This window comes from Boleophthalmus pectinirostris, unplaced genomic scaffold (assembly GCF_026225935.1).
Source record: "Boleophthalmus pectinirostris isolate CB_2022bp ecotype Guang Dong unplaced genomic scaffold, ASM2622593v1 HiC_scaffold_18, whole genome shotgun sequence".
Taxonomy (NCBI): Eukaryota; Metazoa; Chordata; class Actinopteri; order Gobiiformes; family Gobiidae; genus Boleophthalmus; species Boleophthalmus pectinirostris.
This window is the reverse complement of record NW_026571133.1, coordinates 10,084,032-10,103,350: the sequence shown is the minus strand read 5'-3', so window position 1 is coordinate 10,103,350 and position 19,319 is coordinate 10,084,032. Positions and strand designations below refer to the sequence as shown.

Genomic DNA, 19,319 nt, shown 5'->3' with positions numbered 1-19,319 from the left:
CTGTCAAACGTCATCATGCAATCTTTTTTTTTTTTGTGACGCATGTGAAACGAAGGAGCTTATTGGTCACAGATCATTTGCAAATAAAATCAACTTTATCGTACCTCAGATTAAGAGAGTTTAGTTCTTCATCCATGCCATAAATTCTACAGAAATGATGGGTGTTTTGCAATACCAAAAAAGACCGGTGTTGTAACTATGTCAGCCAACCAGGCCAGGTAGCTGTTAACATGAAAAGTATCGCTTCATGACATCACAAGGTGCAACAGAGCATTATGAGCTTTGGAGGTGTAGACAGACTAATAATAAAGGGTTACTCAAACATCAAGCTTTAAGCCACCTCATCAAAACATACTGGGAGCTGTGTTTCACTTTAAGAGTAAATTTTGTGTAATTCTGTGACCTTTAATTTAAAAAGAAAAACTCAGTCGAGCATTAACAATTGGAGATCACGGCACACATTTCTGACTGATTGCAAAAATGTAATCTACATATTGTTATATGGTGGTGGAAATAAAAAGCAAAAAAGATATTTATTTTGTCAATAACACCTGACCCACGCATTCATGCAATACAATCTCTCAGGACAGCCCTTTCTACCTCCATTCCCTCTAATTTGTCGTCTACAGCTCTGAGTAGGTCAGTCATAACTTTAATTTTTTAAGTTTGATATATTGCTGAAGTAAATATAGACATAAATAACTAATTTGTGCCATTGAAACAAAAACCCAAGAGCAGATTTAAACCACAAAAACTATAAAAATCTATGATTCTGCTAAAAACATGGGCTGCAAAAACTAAAACAGTGTAATAAAAGACTTTTGTACTTAGTTTGCATCTGTAATGACTCACAGATGTTATTATTTTACATCATAAAATCAATTTTTCATTTTAATTGTAGAATCAGTTCAAGTTAACAAGTTACTTATGTTTTATTCATGACCAAAAAGTTTGTTTTACTCAGGAGTAGTTCACTAATGCTAGTCGTTGTTCGCCTTTACGTTTTTGTCTTTCTTACCTTGATAGTTGTGGATAAATTTTTCAGGGACAGAATTTGTCCTTTGTCAACCTTGTGGGATGAAGATTTGGTGATGGGGCAGATTTATGAAGCTGGTGGAAAATACACGACATTTCCACAGACATTTTGCCATTGAAAAGCATTAACTTAAGTGACGTTTATCCTACATCGAGGCACTTCTGGATGTTGTGAAAAAAAACACCAAAGAACCATGGTCTATGTAGTTCCATCTTTTCTTAGCTATTGCTGCACCGCAACAATGAATTTAAGCAAAGACACTTCTGATTTGATATATTGTGACAGTCCACGATATTATTGTGAGACTTTTGAAGATACAATCCCTAGTAATTATTGACACAGTTCTAGTAGTGGAAGTAAAAGTAAAAAGTACAGATTATTTTGTCAATATCCTCCCACCCATTCAAACAATACAATCTCTCCAGGACAGCTCTTTCTACCTCTCTTCCCTCTCCTTTGTGGTCTACAGCTTCAGTCCAGAGTCCATGTCCTGTTTTCCCAGTAGCTGCTTTGACCTGGGCACTGACCCGTGGCGTGGTCAGTCTTCGCGGCTCTCCTTCGTGATAATTCAGTAACCAGAGAAAGCACTAATCAGCACAGAAGAGTTAAACAAAAGACAGAATAACTCCACACCTTCTGCTGTCTCTCCTTCAAAACATATTCTCAAGGTCAGTCTCTCAAAATGAAGTGCTTTTTTGCCAAGTCTTATTACATTTCACATCACAGCGGCAAATTCCCCAAGAGAACAAGTAAGCTATGTGTCTGTGTACAGAATTTGAACAGCAATAGATAACGGGATGCATATCTGTTTGGAGAAAGCATTTCGTTTTCTTAGCAATTTCAAGGTATTTTCTTTAAACAATAACTTTTTTTCTGTAAAAGGCAAACAAAACAATGGGATCCAGCTTTCTGTTATATGCAACATTGAGGACTTTTTCCCATTCAAAACAATATAAGATTTAGTTTTAACTTCAATAACAATGAGAACTGTGCTAATTTTTCACTATTCTGAAACTCATGGATGAACAGGGACACATGTCATGAGTAAAAAATATAGCTTAGTAGTATTATTACAGAATATTTCTTAAATTTCATAGACATTTCATTTAGCTGAGAGTAAGACTGTCACAGTATTAAAGCTTTTTTGTTCCAATACTCATGCCGATACTTTGACTGTATGTATTTACCACTACCGAATATAAACTGATACTGGGGCAACGACTAAAAACATAATTTATTTCCTTTAAACACAAACAGCATAAGGCTAAAAATTATCCAGAAATGAGTTTTGTAAAGTTTAAGTTTAAAGTAAACAGCATGACAAGGTGTTTTGGGTCTACGCTGGCTAGGAATCGTAGGGATGTAACAATAACCGAAATATCGTGATATTGTATCGTCAAAGTTCCACAATAATATCGTGGACCATCACAATATATTGAGTTACAAGTCTCTTTGCTTAAATTAAGAGTTATGGTGCAGCAATAGCTAAAAGAAGTCAGAGGGAACTACATAGACCATGATCCTTTGCTCCATTTCAGCATAATCTACAAGAAGAAATAACAGTTCTAAACACTTTTAAGTCTTAGTTCTTTGGATTAAGTCTTGTCAAGGCATTTTAAGAGGAAAAAGTAGCATATTAACAGTTTTGTTACTCTCCACAAATATCTTACTGATTTATATCGTGAAAATATCGTACAGAGAGATTTGGATATTGTTATCTCCCTAATGGTGAGCCTCCCTACCATATTGTGACCTTTCCCACGATATCGCAATAAATATCGTACCGTGAGGTTCATACTGTGATGATATCGTATCGTGAGACTTGGATATCGTTACATCCCTAGTAAATTGTCTTTTTACACCAGTTTATAGACCATAATGGGATTTATCCGATATCTTAGAACCGAACAGCACCGATATCCAAGACCAGTAAAACTTCCGCGGATTCCTAAGTTGATGGTGATGGTTATTGTGGGAAGAAACATAACATTTTTTTTACTTATTCACAATAATTTGGCAACTAAACAACAGTTAATTCACTCTAATCCACAAAGTCTATACAAAAAAATTACCATTCTGCAAGTATGTGACAAGCTTTATCAACTCCAGCTTTCTCCCTAGTAGCTGGGGGGTCCTAATTTGCAAATGTCAACAGTGAGATATTGAGTGAAAACAACAGTTCAAAGAAGTCAATGATCAACAACAGGACAATCCTGACAAGGACTGTAACATAGAGAGTATGCTAGTGACCTTGTTTCTTTTAAAGGGCCCATATTACGCTATATTATGACCTATGTTACTAAGCCGTTTCCTCATTAAAACAAACTTAACTAAAAGGAACAGAGCATTTTGATCTTTGTTGATGTACAGACTATAAATGCAGTATTAGTCAAGCATGTGTGAGTGAAAAAAACACAAGTCCAGGTATGTTTCTGATGATGTGGAAACATTATAACATGTCTTAAATATTACCAGAGTCCATTTCGTGTAATATAGGACCTTTAAATATAAAACAAATCCTCAATGGAAATATTAATGGACTTCCTGATGGTCATTTAAAATCGTGCAATACTTAATCCACAACTCCTTCCCTCTCCCAAAAGAAAAATCACAAAATGACTAAGTTTTTCAGGGTTTATCGTCCAAAAGGCAGATACATTTGAATGAGGGAGAATGCATTAGCGTGGCAGTGCAGTGTACACAGTTAAACCGAGCATGAAACTAGAATTATTCTCAAATGGACACACTCACGAAGCAGCGCAGTCATAGGTCAGTGTTATCTGTGAGGGACACCGGGCACAGCAGATTAATGCATGACATAACATTACATCACAGAGGCATGGGCACAGAAAGCCTCTCCAGTATGACTGGAACTTACATAAATTCTGTGTACATCCGATTATATCCGATTTATAGTTTTGGGTGTGACTTAAAGGTATTTTGGTATAAACATTGAACCCAAACATAAAAATATGTTTTAACCCAAAACATGCTTCTCCAGGAAGAACATTTGAGAGCCAAGGTCAGTTAAATACAATCAATCAATGAATCTGGTCAGGGATGACAGGTGGAAATTAGCACTGGTGCTACAACCTGGTACAATGCATCTCTCCTGTTAAAGTTGATGTAAAAACTGCGCTGTCCCTGTCTCAATAAATAAAATTTTAAAAATAATGTTTCCTCGTCACAAACATACATGGAGGTTTGTTTCATTCAGACATCTTTAACACTAGGGCTGGGTATTAGGGATGGGCATGATTAATCGATTAATCGCTAATTGATCATTAAGAATTTCATCGATTACGTTAATTTTCATCGACAAACCGAATGTAGGTTGCTGTGCGTAGCGTGACCAAACAGGGGTCTGTACATGTAGCTCTCTGCACTCAGAAGGAGCGAACAAACACAAACAGTCGGTCAGTCTGCAATGTACCGAAGCACAAATGTGTATTTAACGATGACTTATACAAGAAACTCCACGCTTTCCGTTGCGTTCGGGACAAGTGTGAGTTCATGTGCACAGTGTATAAAGCAGCACATATGTTTCAGTGTCCAGTGGGAAAAAGCTTTGCCAGGTGAGAGTCGCGCAATGTCGATGACGAGTTCCCACCTCCCACCCCCCGTACGGTGTCCTGGTTTTGACAAACGGAAATATGGTCACACTAACCTGTATTCCACTGAGTCATGTCTTTTAATCCTACAGAAATTGACCGCATCAGTGCACAAGAGCTGTAGTTTTATCTTTGCTGAGTTTATGCAAATTAGCGATGCGGTTTTAAGTTTAGTTTCTGTGAGAGTTGCGCAAAACTGAATTAAACACATTATAATCTCAAACGGATTAATATGGCTCTAGAGTCGTTACGGTTTATATGTCGTAAAGTTGAATTTATTTATGCAGATTAGTAGTGCAGATAGTAATAATAATGATCATTTTAATATAAAAACGTTAATGATTAATCGATAATCGATCGTTAATTCTTCCGACGATCGATTAAGAAAATTTCATCGAATGCCCATCCCTACTGGGTATCATTAAGAAGTTGCTGATACATTACATACCTCGATACACAGGCCACGATACGATACATATCTCGCTACAGTACACTTTCGATTTGATATGATATATTTCAAATCAATTTGATACGGTTCAATAAAAAATAATGGCTAAATCACGGCTGATACTAAAAGTCTTTGTGAAACTACTTCTTGGGCAAAGTTCATATAAAACACAAACATTTTAATCATCAAAACTGAATATGTCAAATGTGTTGCTTGTTCAGAGGAAGAAAACTTGTTTATGCAACAAAACTGTAGAGCTGTAACAAAATAATTTAGTAAAATATACCAAAAATACTCTTGCCGATATATCGATAGAGCAGCCGATGAAATCGATACTGTATCATCACATTAAATGATTTTGCACACCCCTATTTAACACAATTACTGCATATTTAGGCTGAGTTCTTCTCTCAAAGGTCAAAGGAAGCCGTTAACTTGAAAACAACAAATTCATGACATCACAAGGTGAAACAGAGCTTTTTAGGCTTTGGAGATATAGACAGACTAATAACCAAGAATTACTTAGACATGTGTGATTGAAACAAAACACAACTCCATGTATGTTTTTGAGAATATAACAGTATTATAACATGGCTTACAGCTCACAGGTGTCAGTTTTGCGTAATATAGGACATTTAATCAAAACACACACTGCTAAATGCATTTATATAATCCCTTGAATAATTAAGTGTTTATTTTCCATCTATGTGTCAAAACCAAACAACTGACACAATATTTTTTTTTCTACACAAAACGAGTCAAATAATGGTAATTTTTAGATTCGGCACGGCTCCACTGTTTGAGCAATAATGCAAATCAAAATATTATATCTTTTGAATGGAGAAAGGTCCACACACAATCCTTCAAATCAGGAATGAATCATTTGCCTGAAACCCATTAATATGTGTTAGACTTATTTAATGCAATTATGGCAGATCATATACTTTAAAACATCAACTTATATTTTCTTCTGTATTCCTACATCTAACCTAATATTGTGGACTCAAGTTATCGCTACTATTTGTAATTAGATTGGCTGACCTGCCTCTGTTGTATTCTCACATCACAACACCATGAGATGCTCTCTGCTTTGCTGCTGTCTGATACTGTGCAGCTTTGGTCTGACAGAAGAAAAGCAGAGAGCACAGGTCTGAACAAAGGCAAGGGGATGGAAAACAGGTTTCACATCTACCATTTACTGGTAAATGTACGGACAGCTTTAAAAGGTGCACTGTGTAACGTTATTGCTTTTCCTGGCCCTGGAATATTCCACAGTTTGAAATTGAACTTATCCATCTCCAAGAAGCATGGACAGTATATATATGGGCATAGCTAAACCGTCAGATGTCACATTCCAGATAGGAAGTGAGCATGGGTGCGCTTCTGGCTCCATCAACTCTGACTTCAATTGACTTTACGTTGAAAAATTGTCGCCGCTCTCTCTGTAACTGCTGCAGTGAGCCTTATCATTTTGATCTTAAAATGTTCGTATCAACCTGATCTACATGATCCTGTTGTTTTTATTTTGCTATTTTGTCCATTGGCTTCGAATTCGATCACTGCTAGCCTTGTGAGCTTCATTTGGCTGGAGCTGAAAGCTATCGGTGACGTCACACTCACTTAGGCTATGTTTATATGATGACGATCTGAACAGAAGACGCAAAAGTGGCATGACATCTTCATTTTTTATTCCGTGTTTAGACGAGCATTTTAGGGGAGGAAATCTGCGCGTATACGGGGATGCAAAAGTGTGTGGAATTTGATTGAGTATGCATGTCAGGCGGCTTGGTGATAAAGCTAGGTGGTGATGTATGTGACGTAAACACGTACGTGACGTGAGAAGATCTGACCAGAGTTTTGCGTCTTGGGCAGTGTAAACGGAAACGCTATGGCGGAGCATATTCAACTTTTCCACTCTAGAGTGTAGTTGCAGATTTTTGTGTTTTTAAGCCCCAAAAATGCCGTCACCGTCTAAACGAAAGGCACTTCCGTTAAAATATTTTGTCATTTTCACCCACAAGAATTCTCATGTAAACAGGTCCTTAATCTATGCCAAGGTGACAAATTGGCAACGCCGGACATACCGAGCCATCCCTGCCCAACTTTAAATGTCATTCCTCCATTATTCTCACTAAGCTGCACTGGTCACAATCAAACTCTCCCTCCCTCCATCTCTCTCACTCACTCACTCATTCACTCTCTCTTTCTTCCATTCGGGCCCACCTACCACAACACAAAGCTGCCGTTTAATCCGCTCGTGTGGCTACATGATAAAGACAAGGATTAAAGAGCTGTGGTCCCGGTCTCTGTTGCATCGTCCTGCACAGAGGATGGGTTCAGCAGATGTGTGAGGCTCTGTCCTATAGCGTGCTATAAGAGCCACAACTCCTGGAGGGCTATAAATAGGCCGACCTTCTGCCCCATGAGGATAAAAGTGTCTGATCAGGAAATGCACTGTTTGGATTACTATTTGTGGGCAGACAGAATGCATTTTCAACTATTTCAAAGTTATTTTTAATTAATTTGTGTTTTTTCTTTCATTATTAATGTCATTGCATTTATTTGTTTATTTATTTAAGTACACGAGAATTAACAATTGACAGTTTCAGCCCTAGATATTATCATCTTTTCCAAATCCCTCTGTTGTACTTGTAATTTACTTTGTATTTTCATATCTCAATCTGAATCACAGCATCATGTAATACTGAAAAAGTCAAAGTCTCAAGAGTGCATATCAAAAATCAATTTAACAATCTGATAACTCCACCAAAAGCTATTAGTCATTCTTGGCACCATTTTACATTATCTCTGGCACTAGAATAAAGGAAGCCAGTTCCTCGAAGCGCCCCTTATCAATCATTGAACGTTGGCCTTTATATAAATTTAAGAGACAATCAAAACTCCAGATAATAATGGATAAACCACATCTAGCTCAGGTTAAGCTTGCCCCAATCCGTTTGCGTGCCATATAATTTTATACTAAGTCATGGGCTACAAAATCTCATCTAGCATCAGTATTCAAAGCTCTCGTCTACAGGCTAAAAATGGACTGTAAAAACTAGAGTGACTGTAGAAGCACAGGGTCATTGTAGATTGCTCACTACTGCAATGGATGAATTGGATATCACATGAGTCAACCTAGGGCTGGGTGGATATGGCAAGAAAATAAAATAAAAATGTTTTTTGCACACCCTGGACGACTACAGTTTTAACCGGTTTTAACTGAAGTCAGAGCAGGGACTGTTCATCTTTCAAACATGGCAAGTGCTTTACATTTTCATTCTCATCATATTCGATTATTATTATTATAGAAATTTGTACAAACTAACAGTAACTGCACAATATCCCTGCTTTGCAAGTAGACGTCAGAAGAAAATTTGTTTCGTAATAATTGTTGATTTCATGATTTTGAAAATTTTCAAAATCAAAATGATTAAAAACACTAATTAATCTAATTAAGATGATTAACTGTCCAGTCCCAAGTCAAACTAATCTTTGTGCCAAATTACAGGCTAATATTTGCAGTACAGCAATAGTTAAAAGTTGCCAGGCAAATCCAGAATAATATCTCTGTATTTTTTATACATGTTTATATCAGTCTGGTCCCCACTCCCTCTGTCACACCTCAAGCCCGGTCAGACGTCATCGAGCAATCAGATTTGTCTTTTTTCATTTACAAATGAAATCAAATTTATCACCCTTCAGAGTTTACTCGGGAGAAATCTGCTGCTTTTCAGTTCCCTGTGATTTGTTTTTCCCTTATTTTTTTGATACAGCGGACAATGCGTGTCCCTGATTGGCTAACCGTCCTGTCAATCACACCCATTTGAAAACAGGGAGATTCACCAGTGACCAGACATACATCTTCTTAAACAACTGAAGTGTGTATACTGGATCCCAGCGAAGTTAGAAGCATAAATTGAGAACAACATCAGATGCAACATAAAACGGAAGATATATGATATATGTACATGCCCAAATATGTATTGCACCATAATGCAGATCTATTTTGGTAGCCAGCCACAAGCATCTAAAATTGGTTTCACAAAGGAACTTGCTGATGTTACCAAAGTAATCTTACAACACAAATGATAAATATATATAGAAGACATACCATAGACTTGCAACTGAATTCTAACCGCTGGCACTGATTGTACTTTGGCCATATTTATTACAGCATAGTACCAGCAGTAAGTGGTTTCAACTATTATAAGTTAGCTATAATTGTGCCATTACTTCAGTTAGACCCATATATAGTCTATTTGACCTGTAAATACAATCACTGGCCCCTCTAAACACGGGATTAGGAAATGTTTGTTTTGACCAAAATAAAACGTGCTATAATTTAATGTTTGGACAACAGAATCTTAAATCAGAGCATGCAGGCGGATCCACGTGTCCTTAGGCTAGACTTTCTATAAACTGCTGATTCTAACACAGACAAAAAAATATATATATCATGTGATGTTGGTAGTCTTGAAGACAAAAAACAAAACAAAACAAATCAACAAGCATAATTTAAATAATTTCACATTTACTTGAGTAAACGTCTGTGCAAGCATGTGGTCTTAACTTGCGTGCCAATTTTATTCATTTTTCTCTAGATTGGAATCGTGTCAGCTGACAATTTAAAAGGATACACTTGTGAAAAGAGCATAGCAATCTGTAGCTTTAATCCAACAATGGTTTTAACAATGACAATCTGCATTATCTAGTTATTCTGAGCCGTCTAAGTGGTTTTAAGAGCAGCTAGCATGTTAGCACAGACACACCGCTTTGGAAAGATTTCAATGCGGCGAGGGGGTTGTTGCTCACGGCCCATTTACCTCCACCATAAAGCGCATTTCTCTTACCTTTTTCATCCGCGGAGCTTCGGCCACTGTCCCGTCCCGGTTGACAAACGCCTCCCCGCCGTTTTGCTGCGGATCCGTGCGCTTCATAGCCGAGGCTTGAGGCATCTTCCCGGGGTTCGGGTTGAGCGCTCCTTCCCCGGCTTTCGCAGAGGAGGACTCCGCTGTTGGGGAGGCTGCGGCGGAGGAACTGGCCTCGTTTTTGGCGATGTTTTTTCCCTCTGCCGCGGGGGACACCGGGGATCCCGCGGGCAGGTCTTTGCTGCTGGGGACGTCTTTGAGATCGACCTCTGCCATTTTCGCTGCCACAACCTGGACTGACATCGCTGCAGTTTCACAAAGTCCTTTTTCCAACACAGATTGCTCGAGCGGATGTGACCGCAGGAGCAAATGCGGCCAGGTGCATTGTGGTCCTTGTAGTCCTTCGTGATTGGTCAATCGCGTAGTTGTCCAAAGTAAACCCGGTGTTAGTAACAAACTTTATCTATTATAACTTCAAAGACTAGAAATTATTAATTTAATTTTAATTTACCCAACTCCTCTAAATCTGTGAAATTTAAATGACTGATTTAAGAGCACATTAAACTACATTTCCCAACAGTTTGCCGCATACAGTCCAATGCATTATGGGTACCGCAGTCCATAATAAATAAAGGACGATTTAAAACTACAAAACAAACACGATTAATGCCATTTTATACAAATTACGCTTTATTGCAAAATTCCTGGACCCTCTTTTTTAATTCAAGTACTTTAAAACTACAAACTAAACCTTCGCAATTAAAAGGAAATTTACTGCAGTAGTCCTTGCCAAACATTTTCTATGTTGTGAACTAAAATGCAACTAACTGAATGAGAAGATATGTTTTTATTTTTGCAGCAACTGGTTGTTGAGTGTGTCAGATTAAATGCGCTCAGAGATGCCCTATGTTTGAGAAAATGGTCCCAAGAAGGTCAAACGCGTTATCTCAGCAACACTGCCACCCACTGGTTTACTTGTTTGGTTTCCATCTCTCAGTTGTTTTCACATCAGATAAAAGTGCGACTGTGTGCTTGTTTAAAAAGAAGCTGTTTGGTGTCACTCAGATTTTGTAACATTTGTATATAAAAACAATACAACAAATTCCTGACTTTGGATATCAGTGCAATTGTAAGCTTGTTTTTAAAAAAGAGAGTCTTAGGTGTCACTCAAATTTAGTTTAATTTTTATATAAAAATACAACAAATTCATGACTTTGGCAATTGAAGTGCATCAAGCATGCTTTGTTACATTTTTGTGTGTAGCCCATTTAACCTTTGTGGAGTATTTTTATGTTGCTTGAACAGTAAAAAATACATATCTCCAATATCTACAATTTTGCAGCCAGTGAAATAGCTGTAACAAAACATTCCAGACATAATATTTACATCCAGGCAAGTCTTCTACAATCAACATATTCTGAGGTAATTTATTTACAAGGCCGGCATGCTGCAGTCAAAGACAAAATGAGCTACATTTGTGCTTCAAAAGTTAAACACAAATCATATTTCTAACAGCAGTGCATCCGACTAAATGCATCAAAGTCCAAATCAGCACCAGAACTCCAAAAGTCACAAGCTGAGCCCAAGTGCTCATGATTTTAATTCAAAATCCACGAGCAGAAGGGTCCACTGGATGGCTGTGTCTTAGCTTTCAAAAATCCACAAGATGTTGACTCCAGAGAGACCAAGATTCACCCTCCTGTGACAAATAAAACAGCAAAACAGCAGATTAGAAAAGCAATAAGAGGCTGTTTGTGGTACTTGTACTGCACTGTGTAACCAATTACAATTACATGGCTAGAATTATACTCAATTACAAGTACAACTTCAAAAATCTACTAAAAAGTACAATGTAAAAAGCTAAAATCTAATTATCTATGTAATTAATTATTTTAGTTTCCATCCCTGAAATTTAGGATGAATCATGAACACACAATACTCATTTTAAAGCTTTAATTCAGTACTAATCAGCAAATTATTTTTAATACTTAAAGATGCATTGTGTAACTTTTCTGGGGGAGGGTCCGTCAAATATTTTTCTCCATGGAGATGTTATTGTTTTGTCTGGATGTTTCACAGTACGCTATTAAATCTTAAACAAATCTGTGGCGAAGCAACCAGCTCAAAGTCAGAATGCCGGTTTCTATTGGAATTAGGAATTTGGTACTGGTATTTCTGAGCTGTAAACCACAGTAGTTGAATAAATGTAAGGTAGAGCTGTTTAATGTCATACTGTGGAACATTCCAGAGCAATGACATATCCATAGAAACAAGCAGGCAACGCACCCTCGACCATAAAAGTTAGACAATACATCTTACAATACAAGTGACAGTGGCAGGTGATACTCTCCCTCTACATTTCACACATACTCATTGTGAGCACTAGAGGTGGAACAGTGCGCACTTACCCGAGCATCCCTGATTCTTTGGTTTTAATCACATAAAGAAACATGAGGATCGTGTGGAACAAGTTGTTCCTGCCCTGGAACAGAAATCAGACAGCTCAGGGTCAGCAGGTTTGCTTCAGGGAAAGATTACAGTCATCTATGTAATAACATCATTAAAGCATATAATTATTGAAATGAGTAGGAAAACTGAGGTCCAAAATTACTACTTGCATATCTGTTTAAGGAGTTTTATTAGCAAAGGAAGAGGCTCAAAAATGGATATTGATGTTTAAAAGATGAGCTATGTAACTTTTCTGGTGGAAAGTTCACCACCCGTTTCTTTTCATGGAGACAGTGTTATTGCTTTGCCTGGAATGTTCCACAGTACGGCATTAAACCTATTCATCGCCAAGCAGGTGACAGCACTAGGTCAAGTTACGAGTCAGATCTGGAGTGTTCACAGTGAGAATATATATTTTTCAGGGCACTTTTGAACAATAACACAACACCTGTACATAAATACAGTTATCCTTCACTATACTGTGGTTCACCTTTCACGGCTTTGCTGTTTTGCATATTTTTAGTGCAATTTTGCATGCCTTTTTTACAACGTATGAACAAGCATTGTGTTCCTTCCCCTGCATCCTGCTTGATTGACAATGGTCTACACTCCCTTAGACAATCTCCTCCGTGCCATGTCTCCTATACAGTACAGAATGCGTTCAGTTTGCCAAATTTACATAGATGTTTGATCTCTAGAGTGTGATTCTGAAGTGCTGTATGTTTGCAAGTTTTCTCCCCGACAAAACCCACAATGTTGATGAAACGTTCTGCGTCGACAAAGGCACTTGCGGTAGCAACCAAAAGGCAGAGGAAGATGCAAACGATCGCACAAAAAGTTGGACTTCTAGACACACTGAAGGAAGGTAGAAGTTACGTGGCTGTAGGGCGTCATTACGGAATAAATTAATCTTCAGTTCGTTACATAAAGGAGGAAAATAACATAATGATGACAGCAGCAATAAGTTTTAAGAAGGATGCAAAAAGGGTTGCAACCGTCCTGTCTGAGAAAAGTGTACAAAGTATGTGGTGAGGGGTTTTACAGACTTAAAACAGATATAATAATTGTAAAATATAAAGCTGACTACTTCGCAGATTCCACCTATTGCGAGTTATTTTTAGAACGTAACCCCAGCAATAAACAAGGAACCACTGTAGATGCATCTGTCTAGCGTCTGCTCATTTACAGGTTTGCTGTTATTGTTCAAGTATAAGGTACAACCTTTCAGGCAAAGCAATAACATCTCCATGGAGGAAACACAGGTAGCAAAACTCAGAAAATTTAAAGCATGCACTTAATATTTTCTATATTTCTAGTTTAATTAGTCACCTTAGGAAGACTGTAGATGTGCCCTTGATAGATGAGCTGGTAATGGGGCGGTGTAGTGCTGCTTTGGTGGATACAAAAGAGGTTCTCCTTGGTCACATCTGCGGAGGTTTGTGGAAGAAAATATCTCAGAATGACACACAGTAAATTAGATGATACAAATGAGACACAAGTTCATTAACTGTATTTTACCAGGTTTATCTGGGGTGTGGCTGAAATGCTGAGATGTAAAAGTTTTCCCATCTGGATATTTGGGATGTGGAGGTAGTCTGGAGTCCAAGTAGGTGCAGAAAACATGCATAAGGATCTGAAGAGAGAAAGCAAAGAGCATTTAAACTGACTGAATGCTGCAAATAGATTACTTCAATGAAAAGAGCCCTATAGTTTTATACTCACAGCACAGTCAGTGGGGAGGTCATTGTCCCACTTCCTGTTCTTCAGATCACCACCTCCATTCCACCTGAAGGAGCTCATGCAGCCACTGTGTGCGAGCTCTAAGAGTAAAAGTAAAGATTAATAGTGTTTTTGACCCAAACAAAATTAAAATGTACAATGTATTTAACTGGTGATCTTACCCCGTATCCGCTCCACCAGATATTCCTGATTAGGAGTGATGTCCAAGTATAAGACAATGGAGTTTATTGTAGGAATGGAAGAAGCCTTCATCACTGCTGCCTGCTTTAGGCTACTTATACTGGCCTCTAGGGTACACAAGAAAACAATACACATTTATTAATTTAAATATTTAAGTAGATATACTATATATTTCATTGTCACTTATTCCTCACCTCCAATTTGGAGTTCAGGGCTGCCCATCCTTCTCATCTGGCTGTTTACAGAGTCTATTTCTTTGACCAATGGGACTAAGATGGTGTCACTTATCCACTGAAATACAAAATGAAACAAAAACATGATAAACTATGAATTCAAGCATGATGGCAGCTAATTGCCAAATTGTTCATATAGCGAGTGCAGTGAATAATAGAACTCACATTTCTAAGTTTTGCCGTCCAGCTGTCAATGCGGTCCACTACGAAGCGACTAGTTGTAATCCTGGCCCACACCTGCACACAAATGGTCAGGAAAAACGCCAATGAAAAAAACACAATGATCTTGGAATAAACAATGAAACAAATTGACAAATTGTTTTCACACCTCCTCTGCAGCCTGTTTGGAGCCAAGGTCTGTCTCATCCTTGTGTGCAGATGGGGCCTGAGAGCGACAGGCTGGCTGATACAGGAATTTCCGCAAGCTCTGAGCATAATCACCCACAGAGCGGTTGTAGTTCCAAAACGTTGGACTGTGATTTGGAGACACAGATTCTGGACTCCCTAACATGAATAACAAGATCAGAATTACACATTTGATAATTAAAAACACAATGAAAAACACAAATAAATGAGTGCCCAAAAACACTTCCTCTGCATCGCACTACATGTACTGATTGTAATTTTCCATCAATAATAATTTTCTTTCAATTGTGGATGCAAATTATTCCCTATATATTTTAGTGATGCCAATGTTTTTAATACCCCATTTTCAGCCTAGACACCTTTTTGTGATAGCAGTGTCCATATTAAAGCTGTCACATTATTTTTATGTGATTGTACTGCTCTTTGTGCCTTTAAAGGTGTACTATGTAACTTTCCTTGTCTCTGTAATGATGTTATTGGTTTGTCTGAAATGGCCACGTCTAATTAGCCTGATTCATCAGGTTTCACTTCACAGAAACTGTCTGACCATTAGGATACGATACTTTTTTCATTTAAACAATCACTGCTATTTGGTCGTGATGTATGTAATGCGTGATTAACGGGGCTAATTGGTATATTAAGCTTTTCCCAAATCCCATAGGAAGAAGGGCAATAACGTCTTTCCTCTTCATAAAATTCACTGAACATTCTGTTTATTCTGGCTTTAAATCCTCAATCTTGGGAATCCTTGCCAGCACAGAATGTATGGCTCTTCGTTGATTGGCTGGTGCCCGAACTCGCACTTTTGGGGTTTTTGCAAACTGTCTATTATATTCTGATTCCTGACCTAGTCGCTGGAGAGAAATTAAATTGAGCGGAGGCACTAGGTGGCACCAGCCTGTGCTAAAGTCTAATACCATATTGTGTCACACTCCAGACAAAGCAATAGCATCACCATGGAGATAAGTAGTTACACAGTGAACCTTTAAATGACAACCTTTGGGAAGAAATAGTGTTACTGAATTGATCTTATTTCATTATCCATAAAGAAATATTTTCGCTATTCCTGTTCTCAACCAAGTTATGTTTAGTCAGCTGTATTCTCACTATGACTTTCAACGTCCTGAGTTCTGTATCTCAGAATACATTTTTTGCTAAACAGGCTGTGACATACCTAGTTGACTTCTATGACTTTTTTCTTCCTCTGAGCGTAGAAACCTTTCCAAACTCTTCAGATCTTCCATGTAGTCCTCTTTGTTTCCAGGGGAGTTGAACACAGAGGGTGAGGTACGATATCGAGCTCTTAAGCTGGAACCTTCAACTGGACCAATGCTGCTTGGATAAGGAGAAGAGCCCGGGGATGGACTGTAGTTCAGCACCTAAAATGAGAGGGACATTTTGGGCACTATGTAAACATGTCAAATACTGGATCACAGCTCAAACCGCCGCTTAATGTTGTTTTGTCATCAAGCAAGACATTTCATCCAGCTTGTGATGAGTGATTGTGATCTGTCTAAAATTTAGGTGTTTATATGCTATTTCTGTAAATGTGATCCTACACTGCTTTAGATATACTGTATAAGATATCTGTTTATGTTCAGTCTTTGTTTAATAATGTGAAATGTGAAATAAATATGCTATTTATTTATTTTATTTTGTTATTTCAAACCTTTCCATAGTTGACTGAGGGTGAAAACGGCCCTCCCACGCTGTTGGGGGTGGGCGGGTTGCTGAGTCCGGGGCTGTAGCCGGGTACACAGGTGGGAGAAAACTTGGGACTTGTGGTGGGAGGTCGAGACGGACTGAAGCTCAGCACACTTTGACCCTGCAGAGGAGATGACTGCGCTGGAGCGGGAGTCTCTTTCTTCTCAGGTTTCTGCACGGGAGAGGCTTGAATACCTTTAGAAAAAAAAAAAAAAAAAAAAAACAGAAGAAGTTGTAAGAGAAATGTAAACAACAAATACAATAAATTGTTCATAACTGTTCAATATTTTACCTGTTCTTGTAAGTCCAAGAAGGCGATGTTGATCTGGAGATACAGCAATTGAGGCTGGAGCCATAGTGTACTTAAAATACTTCCAGAAGTCAAAAAGTGCATTGAGGCTAAACACAGAGGCTAGTGCTAATTCTGTAGGAAAGAAAATGGACAAGAGTATTTTAATAATTGTAGTTAACATCATATTTGTGTAATAATATTTAGATACCGACCTATGTACCAGATAGGCCAGTAGGTGATGTTATAGTATCTGCTCAGCAATTTCCCAGACCTAAATGAAAAAACAAAAAAAGATTTAGAATTGAATTAAAGATGCACTATGTAACTTTGCTGTTGTAGACTCCACGGAGACATTATTTTCACTTTGCCTGATATGTTCCACATGTATGGCATTAAACCAATCTTGCATTTATTCAGTTCCACGTGTTTTATTGCCACAAATATACGGTGTAAAACAGGGATTCATTCTGTGAGTTATGTCACCTCTCCACAGATCTGACCAGCTTGTTTCAATCGGCTCTATTCACGCTCACGTCCCAAACCAGGGAGACACTTGGAAAAATGTGATGACATCTTCTGCTGTATTTACCGACACTGGGCTTGCTGACTGACTAATAAAGCCCATTGAAGTTAAAATGAAGACTGCATACGTATGTGCTGTTTGGAATCATCTTGAATTTGGTGTCTCATCTCCTCTAATTACATGTACCCAGTGCGCTCAGAGTTGTTTGTCAGTGGGTAAATTATGAAAACTGAGGTATGGTTGTAACTGTTGATTAGCCGAACAAAACGGAACGCAACAATGGTATTTAGATGAAGAAAACTGGGCCATTTTCTCATTTATCCTAGATTGAAAACTATTCAATTTATCACTATAATTAGACAGATACATAAATTGATACATTATTACCTACAGTCAAAATTCAAACAAACCTGCTTATAATTAAAATTTGGAGGTAAACCAATATTTGTACACTGAATATGTCAAAGGAGAGAATGAGAAGATGTTGGGAAAGGTGAGACAGTGTTTTTGTTCATTCATGTATGAATATGAACCTGTCTATATTTGAGGTGTTTATATGTTATTTCTGTAAATGTTATTCTACACTGTCTGTCTAAAATATTTGTTTATGTTCAGTCTTTGTTTAATAATGTGAAATGTTAAATAAATATGCCATTTATTTATTTTTTCTAGATATTGTCACACGTACTACAGCGAACGTCTTCCTGATTTGTGACGTAAGCTTGAATAGAGCCTATAGTGAGAGAGAGATAAGTTTAATGCCCTACTGCAGGTATGTCCAAACTATGGCCCGGGGGCCAAATGCACCCCTCAGACACATTTTTCTTGGGCCTCAGACTTCCAAGTGAATTGACCCAAATTATCTTGCATTAATTAAAAAAATATTTTTTTACTGCAAGTTTTTTGAGAATCTACCTGGAAAGCCAATATTTAATATTTAGTGTGTGGTTTTAAGGATCTTAGCATGAATAAAGACTGATGGCTCATTCTAACATAAAAATAAAATAATGGTTAAATACGCACATATTTCAATTATTCCCTGTACTGAGCATCAGGCTACGGCCCTCCATTGGCCCTCTGCTTCGTCTGTGTTTACATATGTGGCCCTTGATGAAAAAAGTTTGGACACCCCTGCCCTACTGCATAACATTAGAATCATTGCAATAACATCTCCATGGAGTCAAGCAACCAGAAAAGCTCCACAGTGCACCTTTACAAAGCCATGGCGACAGAGGAAGGACAAGCTCAAAGGAAAAAAAAACTCACATTTCAGTATAAATCATGCCAGCTAAAGACATGTTGAGGACGGCCCAGGCCAGGACCACCTGCCGAGCCTGCTCCTCCCGTCTCATCCGCAGCGCCTTGTCAATCATACTCGGCGTCCCTTCCTTCGGCGGGGTCAACATGATTTCACCGGTCACACAACTGAAACACACAAAATACAATTAGATATTACACAAACTTTGGTAAATACACAGCTATCCGGACAAATATAACAAAGTAAAATTCATACTATGGCCAGATAAAAACTAACTGGACAAACTTCGTAAGCAGAACCAGAACAAATGACTGAGCTGCTGTGCTATTCCTAAAATGACACGTTAGCTTAGCATGACTTAGCTTGCCCAAAGAACTACAAAACAAGAATATTTAGACTTCTCCTTTAGGCACGTGTTTCCTTATATCCAGCACAACTAACGCAGGTGGTATTATTTAATTCAGACGCAAGTAATTATTAAATAAATCAATAATTAATCATACCACGCTGAAGAAAGTGACAGCCGCGGCGCTGCATAATTTGTATTTCAACCGGAAGTTACACAGAGTACTTCCGCTATCATGTTTACTTTACAAAATAAAAGCAACA

General features: G+C 38.0%; 2 protein-coding genes across 3 annotated transcripts in view; both read right to left on the bottom strand.

Annotated features, from left to right (window-relative positions):
* ahcyl2b (adenosylhomocysteinase like 2b) overlaps positions 1-10,303 on the bottom strand; it is a 79,585-nt gene extending 69,282 nt beyond the window's left edge. For both annotated transcript variants that reach the window (XM_055153388.1, XM_020929951.2), the window contains exon 1: positions 9,949-10,303. In XM_055153388.1, coding sequence (XP_055009363.1) covers positions 9,949-10,269 — 321 coding nt within the window. In that variant the 5' untranslated portion in view covers positions 10,270-10,303. The remainder of the gene's footprint in view (positions 1-9,948) is intronic.
* Positions 10,304-11,127: 824 nt separating this feature from the next.
* tmem209 (transmembrane protein 209) lies at positions 11,128-19,294 on the bottom strand. Its single transcript, XM_020930054.2, has 15 exons — positions 19,214-19,294; positions 18,719-18,877; positions 17,142-17,200; positions 16,930-17,061; positions 16,603-16,832; positions 16,108-16,312; positions 14,896-15,071; positions 14,733-14,804; positions 14,529-14,625; positions 14,316-14,441; positions 14,137-14,234; positions 13,933-14,047; positions 13,744-13,841; positions 12,375-12,448; positions 11,128-11,665 (listed from the first exon to the last, which is right to left on the bottom strand). The coding sequence occupies exons 2-15, from the start codon at positions 18,856-18,858 to the stop codon at positions 11,611-11,613; spliced, it is 1,677 nt and encodes a 558-aa protein (XP_020785713.1). The 5' UTR covers positions 18,859-18,877; positions 19,214-19,294; the 3' UTR covers positions 11,128-11,610.
* Between the last annotated feature and the right edge of the window lie 25 nt (positions 19,295-19,319).